The following is an 8967-nucleotide window of genomic DNA, read 5'->3' as shown; positions in this document are numbered from 1 at the left end:
AGAGAGAGAGAGAGAGAGAGAGAGAGAGAGAGAGAGAGAGAGAGAGAGAGAGAGAGGATAATATAAGGGGGAACGAGAATAGGAGACCAGGCAACAGCAGGGCGGATGAGTTATTAGATCCGGCGTATCCGGTATTGCGTCGCGGATGACCAATAGTTTCATCGAGGGATTGTTGAAGGTTCCGGAGCACATTTCCGACTTCCGCCTGACGAATCGTCCTTCCGCCTGCCTATCGTTTCTTCGTCGTCTTCTTCCCATCGTTGTGGTCCCGTTGGTAGTTGCCGGAATTTGCGAAAAAAAAGCTCTAAGCTATTCGCGGAAAAATTTGTATAAACTTGGAAAGGTAAAACTTGAATTCTTTCATCGCTGTTAACCGTGACTATCTTTTAGACTATCTTATCGTTTTTTTTTTCTTTTCATTCTTCCTTTCGTCGACTGCCAAGAAATAATTTGACTCTCAAAGGATATTGTTGCTTTCATACAAACATCTTCACGGCAATATTGACTAATGTATATGTCGTGTTTTGAGAAATGCTATTAGAGCAATAGGATATAAAATCATTAATATTTAGGATTGTCTTAAATTCTGATATTTTTATATATTTACTTTTATAGATATATACTTAAACAGATATATCTTTACGTAATATTTGTCTTTTCTTTTTATCCAAACGTAATTATATCACAAATATAAAATGTGAAGAATGTATAAAAACATTCTATTTTTATCTGATTCCCCTATATCATCTCTTGTATGTCTCTCTTTCTCATTCTCTTTTTCTCTGTCTTTTACATGTTATCCATGCTTTTTTTTGTAATAACTCTTTTTACTTGCTCTCTTTTTTTCATGAACATTTCCCTCGCTTTCATTTTGTATATTTTATATTTCTCTTGTTATATACATAAATGAATTTTGTTTTATATTTATTTTTCATAATTTTAACTATTTTCTTTACTTATATATTTTTTTTAAGTTTATGTAATACGTATACCATTGCATAAACTTGCTCTCAATTTATTGGAATTCATATTATTAACACATACATGATATTACAATTTATAAATTAAATTAAATATTAAATAATTGCTTACTGATAAATATAAGATTTGAACTATTCAGAAATATTTTTGAAAGTTTTGATAATATTATAAAAAAAAATGTATTTTATCAATAAAATAAATACATTTTATTAATTTTAGTTAGGATGTTATAAAATATGCATGCAAAAAACGAGAATATCTGATCGAGAATATCTGCGATCGAGAATATCCGATCGAATGCCATATATAATTAGTGTAATTGAATTAATAAGTCATGAAATGAATATTCGCAAAGCGTTACGAGTTGTTAGAACAAAGCCTTGCGAAAGTGAAACCCAACAATTTGTCCGACCCGGTTTAACCAGCTAATCCTTCGTCCTGGTACGCCGCAGCTTCGAAGTACTTCTTCGTGGACCTTTTCGTCGAGCACTTAGCGCTCCTTGCTTGGTCGCTAATTAAGTCGTCAATTCCGAGCGGGTCGTCGGGATGAGATGGAACTTGGGTGCTTCCTTTAAATCTTGAGTAGAAGTTCGTTACTGCACTCGGCCACGGTGAACTCCGGAAACTGATGGTTGTTACTTAGACTGCTCATATCTATCATGGTTTCCCTCACTCTCTTCCTCGCAAGCATCCTTGCTACTTTATCTCCCTCCTCTCTCTCTCTCTCTCTCTCTCTCTCTCTCTCTCTCTCTCTCTCTCGTCGTCTCTGTTCGCGGTTTTAACACCCTCCTTCGCGAAAGCTCCTAGAAACTCTGTCGGTAACGTTAGGTCAGGTTATATCGAACCTAGGAAACCTCCGGCGAGAAGGAGAACTCGGCTTGAACTCCGTTGGAACTCCGGACGGAAACTCGGCGTGAACACTCGGCGTGTCGCCACCAACTAAGTTGGAGAACACCACCCACTAACCTCTGTAAGGATTCCTCGCTCATCCAGGAAGCATCGGTGGCAGCTAGAGAGTCCGACCACCTTACACGCCTTCGTACCTTCAACTCTGATCCTCCGTCTACCACTATAAACGTGGGTCAGGCCGCAACCATAAGTTACTACTAATGTTGTTCTGTGTTGCGTGACCGAATTCGTTGAAAAGGATAGTGGATAGTTAGCTAATTTTAAAATTCCTGCACGCTTTATTTTGTTAACTTCTAAGCAATATCATTTTCATGTAATTTTTTTATTTTTTGATGACCATGTTAGCCAAAATTCAAACTATATAAATCACATAAGTCAAATAAAATTGTGAGCTTCAACGGTTATTAATGTCGAAATGTCATAATTATTCGGATTAGTGTTTGCAAAAGATGAATAATTTAGCTGTGCAGACATTTTGATTCTTTTTTTGAGTTCCCTTCAATGCAATGAGATAATTCAAGAAATAGAAGCAATTCCGAATCCTCTTCCAACATAATCAATTTGATGAAATCTCTGGTTAAACTTCTGATCAAGTCGTAGACATTATATAAGTAACGTTCGGAAAAGCTAAATGAAATTTTTACAATGCAATATTATACTAGAATGGAAATTAAATACATATATAATATTTTGACATTACATTTAAATAACATTAAAAAGTCTTGAGAAATTTTGTGGCTTTAATATAAATTTCAGTTTAACGACGCTAGAAAACCGTGAAAACATATCTTCTTACGAAGTAGTTCATCCTTAAGCTTCTAACTTATTTTCTTCTCCTGTTTTGAAGGAAGTAGTTCCGTTTCGCGGCCGAACTTTGACATTCCACCACTTCGAACGAGTCTGTCGCGAAAGTTTAATTAGATTCACCTTGAGGCAATTCCAGGCTCTCTTCCATCGGTCGCTATGGCAGCAAGTTAATGAGTCGATAATAAATTTTATTTAGTTATAAAGATAATGCCTTTAATGAATTTGAAAAAATATTCGAACTGTTTCGTTTGATTACCATAGAATTCTATTAAAATTTCGCTATATAGTTTAAAAAAAGAAAATTTCTGTTACTCTCTCTCTCTCTCTCTCTCTCTCTCTCTCTCTCTCTCTCTCTCTCTGTTAGAAATCGTTTTTCTCTTTTTTTAATATATAATTCTGTGGCGATAATTAAATTTTACGGTTGTAAATGCAAACGAAACAAAACTTCTTCATCTTTTGTCATTTATCCATAATTAAAGACGCATTTTTACCGCGAATGGAATGGAATATATAATGGAACCGCGATATTTTTGTAATGTTTTTATTATTAGCCGAGTGACGATTAACATATACACATGACTTACTATATTTCATTTTCTACTATCTCATAGCTCATCTATCATTCTAATTGTAAATAAATTAGCAATCACAATATATAGTTATAATAAATATATTATACGGAGCGCTTCCCGAGCAACGGATTTCGTGTGACAATAGGCGGGCACGCATGCCAAGAGTTGGTAGAATGATAGATTTACACGATATCGATACAAGCGATGAATTGACCTCGAACGAGAAATTTTAATGCATTACACCATACGGCGTTTTTCGTAGCGTCGTGCGGTCTCGTTGCACTGTGAGCTCTAATCTTATCGAATTGACTCTCTACTTTGACTTAGTCAGAAGACCATGACAGAAATAACGTTTCTTCGTCCTGTGGTATCCGACCCCCGTCGGAGAATCAACGAATTCCCCGGATGACTCTGAAAAGCCGCACGAGGATTTCCGATGTCGTAAGAACGGCCATTAAGACAGCGATAATAGTCGGCGATATGATTCGCCTTTGTTAATTAAAGCGTAACGAGGCGATAGCTCAAAGGTTTCATATAATGGATCGGACAACGCGATCTTCATCTTTGATTCTCCACAATACGACTCATAATTTATTCACAGGAAATTCCCGGAAATTATTTTATAGATTTCGATTTTATCTCAAAATAAATTTGATTTATGTTTTTTTTATTACTATGTACGAGATTTGATCAGTTAATCATTGAATTTTTATTTCCATTAATTTTTAATATCTAAATATTACATGTGTATAAATATCAATGCATTCACATATAATAGTGATTTATTTATTATTTTATTTATCGTAAAATACATATAAAAACATAAAAACTATATTTAAATTGTTTAAACAAAATTAAATCTATATTTAATTTTATTTTCAACAATAGAATTTAATCTTATTATACATATAAGTTTATATTATATTTTATATTAAACATTATTATTTAAGTGTTGTTTGTATTGTCATCATGCAAAAAAGTTTCCTGTCGCGTACGAATAATTTTGATTTAATCAAATCTATTGTATTTTGTTTCAAGATATGTTTCATACTTTACATCATCATGAGTTTTAATTACGAGCATAGAAAGGGACGGCTTTGCGAGAAGAATCTTTGCGGCATATTACTGAATTTTACCTTTCCGTTTCCCCTCAGCCATTACTCTATCAGGTTTCTTTTCGTAGTTCCTTCTGTTGACGTTGCAAAGAGAAGAACGATTCCTTAATTTCCTATATAGTGGCTACATTGTCCGCTATCCCAGGACGCCCCGCTGCGTTATAACGCAGTTTAATCATACTACAAGCGAGCATCTCTCGTTAGTGAAATATCGTAGTCACTATAATATGCGGCTACATTCCACGCGACGATGTATGTACATTGCGAGATGCTACAAGACATTTTCACTGTTCGGAAGGGCATTTAAATCTTGCGGTGCTGTTGGGAAATCGATAATAATCTTTCGACTTTTCTTTGATGAGAAATGGAAAACAAATTGGCACTGTTGCGCTTTACGTGTATATTAGTAATTTGTAAATTGAAAAAATAGTACTTATTATATAGGCGAGTTATTATACGATATCTCCTTTGAATAAAACCTAATCTTTTTATAATGAACACAATAATTTTATCGTGAAAGCTTAGACAGCTTGCAGCATTGTCACTTGATTTATTTTATTCGTAAAAGCTGTTCAATTATTTCGTTTTTCTTAATATAACTTGTATCTTTGTAAGAAGAGTGCAATTTTAATTTTATTATAAAATTAAAACTTTTTTTTGTGATGCAAAAAAAATTAATACCAATAATTTTTAATACTAATAGTTTTTAATATAATTTTTCTAAAACATTACATTGTATATACTCTGGTAAATAGTATCTGTAAATCGTAATGCTTTTTATATCTAAATATATTTCTATGTTTGTTGAACAGTTTTATATTGTCAAGAAAACGTTATTATATTTACGTTATTCTTAATGTCTCGCGTTATCGATATTATTGGATCTATAGTGAATATGCTCATCGAAAAAAGAAATGAGGAGGAATGAAGAGTTACAAGAGAGAGTTTGAAGAGCATTGCGCATAGTTGAAAAACAGTCCTAAGAAAACCGAAGAAAGAGACAGATTCTGAACGAAAGGAGATGCTTGCAATAATTGTGATTTACGATTTGGTTGCTCGCAAAGCGCGGAGAGATCGTTTGAAACCGTGGCGACGTATTTTGCGAAGCAGAAGAACTGGTCGGCCAGACGAGAAGATGAAGAAAAAGACAATAGGATACGAGGGAGGAAAGAAGGAAGTGAGATTACGGGCTTCCCGCTTTTTGACAAATCACTGATGGAAAATCCAGCGTGAAGAACCGCGATATACTAGACTGTGTCTTTATACTATCTGTAGGTTTTGTGTAATTATTATATGTATCTATGAAAATTGTACTTAACGAGTGTAAACTTTAATTGATGTTTTTTTTTCACGATTTTTAGGAATCAATGACTTAAATAGCAAAGTATCATAATTCTGTTTTGCGATACGGGGAAATCAATTTTTTATTAATATTTTTTATTAATATTAAATATATCCAAGGTATTGCTGTGTGTACCTGATATAGTGACACGTCTTATTATACTAGATTCTAGAACGAAATATTACATGAGTTTTCGTTTTCAATATGTATACATTTGCGATATATTGTTTGAAGATCACACCCAGTTAATGCGTGTATATGTATTTGATAAATCTACAGTGGCAAACTGTATATAATATTGAGAGTAACTGTATATAAATTGAGGGAAGAAAATTTTAGCATATGAAAAGCTTAGTGAAGCATTTCACAGTGGCAATCGGAGGCCCTCAGTGTTTCGGACCTCAGCGACATTCGTTTATCTGTCTCACTTTCTCTATTTTCATCTCTCTTGTGTCGTCAGCTTCGGTTGAGCATTTACTGGCATAGAGGGTAGGACGCAATCAGTGCTCTTGATTTATCGTGGCAATATACATTAAGATACCGACATTAAAACTAGGGGAATCTCCCATGGATCCCAAGGTTCCATTATCGCTTAGAACAGAGGAGAGCTGTCGTCACATTGCATCGAAATGCTTGGATGAGATTGAATTCTCAGTTGCACTTGACACCTTCGACATTTTTCTGAAATTAACAGTGATCTGTTGTTCGCATGCATTCTTATTTTCTTTTTCATTAGTAATAGCAGAAATCACAGTAATTTATTTATACTGACTATTGTACTTAGCAACTGGATGCATTATTGATGTTATACTGATTATAAAAAAAGGAACTATTATAATCGCCAGAATATTAAGAGAATTTTTTAATCAGTAATTCGAAATATCAATAAGAAGGCACACACACGCACACATACACATACACGCACGCACATCGATTGCCAATGTCACGAGCAAATTATAAATATTATTAAATTATAAGTAGTATTACTATTAAGTTTTATATATATATTTATATTATAAAAATATAATTTTATTTGATCATTTTAATTATGTATTATTTTAAATTTAATTCGGTACATAATTGTAATTTGCGCATCACTTACCGCGCTAAACACTTATTGCCAATTATTGCATTCATATATTTTTTTATATTTATTTAATATTTTTAAATTATTAATGTTTCTTTCAAGAAATTATCTCAAAGAAAATTAATTTATTTTTTCTTCTTTCGTCAATATGCTAAACATAAAATATAAATCAAAAGAATTCGCTAAAAATGCTAAGAATATTTAGAATTTACGATATAAGCTTTTTGAAATTATCAGTGATATGATCGTGACTTTGGTGAATCACATCACACAGCTCACCGTGCTCCCCGATACGTGCTCTTCTCGATCTCCCTCATCCTACCTCTTTGCCATGAGGAGACTGAGTATCGAGTGGGCATCGAAGTCTCGAGTTCCTCGAGAACTTTGGAAGGGGTCACGGCGAGCTTGTCCAGTACCCGCCTGCCAATTACGGAACAGAGATCTAACCGTAGTAATGTGTAGTGTTTCCACCATTGTCTGCAGGACCAAGTGGAGCATACAGTCCGGATGCGACGATGGGTTACATGATGGACGGACAGGCGGCCAGCATGATGCACCGACCGCCTGGCGATCCTACCTTTCACAATCAGTATCATTATCCAGAGTACTACGGACATCACTTATAAAGGTTTGTGTATATTATACTAATGTTCCGATTATCAATTTTTCACGTTGGATTACAGTGTGTATTCTTATGAATTAACTTATATATGTTTGTTTCATCTCATTACCATGGGTCGATACTTTTAAATCAATTTTATAATTGAAATTTTTAGGGAAATGGATCGCAATTCTCTTGTTCATTTTTACTCTAGAGGATCTAGCTTATTTTTTTTTTAATTTATGTATTTATTATTTTTGTTTCTATTATTTCAAGTTGCTACTTATAATATCAAGATATTGTTTATTTTTCATTGTTATTTACTTAAATTTTCACAGATTTTATTTCTATCAGAAGGAAATATTTTTCTATTCACACTCCTTAATATTTATCATAGTTAATATGATAAATTTAAACAGAAATTGAATTTGCATTTTTTACTTGATATGTAACTGTTGTAACATTGAATTGCCCAATTAGCTTGTATAATCTATTTTTTAAAAATGATTAATAATACAATCAATTAATTATATATTTATGAGGGAGATTTCAAAAAGAGAAAGAGAGAGAGAGAAAGATTTTAAAAAATATTGATCAATATCAATCAATTACGAATAAAATAGATTATTTATCTCAAAAAATATCTTATATTTTTATTTTATTTTAATATTATTTTCGAAATAACATTTTCGTTAGACTGAGGATCGCCAACCTCGGATGTTTCAGAAGTACTTGCAAAATGGAATGGGCGAAACGATGGTTCTAGCAACACGAAAAGCGTGATGGACCTACTGTGCTCCAGTTGGCGTAGATCAGAATCGGAGGACAACGATGATCCGTGACCTCCAGGACGATCACCATGGCAGTCTTGATGATTTCTTACTACGCCACACGTCGAAATTCGTGATACTTGGGTGCTTGGGATGAGGGAGAAATACAAAAAGAAAAGGACAGAGTCAAGTTCCCGTTTAAAAGAGAAAGGACAAGATGAAACGCTGCAGGAGGCCGACAAGATCGTAGAGACGTCGAAGGAAGAAGGACGGTTGCAAGGTGAAACAAAATGGCTACGAACGCGAAGAAAAAGGACGAGAGGAATGAAGCCGCGGCTTGGTCTCGACAGTGACGCGGTCGCGAAGAAATTCATGTGATTGTTCTTTGTACAAATATCGCGGTGTAATATTGTAGTGATTGAAGAATTTAAATGTTAAATTTTAATACAGTCGCGATCGAGATATATTAATGAAATATAAGTGATATATAGGCAATTTTAGCGGGCATGTACATTAAAAAAGGAGAGGCAAACACACCCGGTGCTCGCACGGAATAGAAAATATGTTCAATGCACAGACGACGCAAAAGAGGTAAAAGAGAGTACGAGAGACACGAAGAAGAAGACAAACGAAATGGCAGTATATATATATATGTGTGTGTGTGTGTGTGTGTGTGTGTGTGTGTGTGTGTGTGTGTGTGTGTGTTTGCGCGCGCGTGTGTGTGTGTGCGTGTGTGTGTGCGTGTGTGCGTGTGTGTGTGTATGCGTGCGTGCGTGCGTGCGT

General features: G+C 34.3%; 1 protein-coding gene across 1 annotated transcript in view; it reads left to right on the top strand.

Annotated features, from left to right (window-relative positions):
• The window catches only part of LOC108687289 (homeobox protein homothorax), a 382549-nt gene extending 373726 nt beyond the window's left edge, over window positions 1–8823 (top strand). The window contains exons 15-16 of the mRNA XM_018192982.1: window positions 7276–7441; window positions 8141–8823. Coding sequence (XP_018048471.1) covers window positions 7276–7439 — 164 coding nt within the window. The 3' untranslated portion in view covers window positions 7440–7441; window positions 8141–8823. The remainder of the gene's footprint in view (window positions 1–7275; window positions 7442–8140) is intronic.
• Window positions 8824–8967: the final 144 nt, after the last annotated feature.

The sequence above is a fragment of the Atta colombica genome, unplaced genomic scaffold, assembly GCF_001594045.1.
Source record: "Atta colombica isolate Treedump-2 unplaced genomic scaffold, Acol1.0 scaffold204, whole genome shotgun sequence".
NCBI lineage: Eukaryota > Metazoa > Arthropoda > Insecta > Hymenoptera > Formicidae > Atta > Atta colombica.
This window is presented reverse-complemented; position numbering and strand designations above follow the sequence as displayed.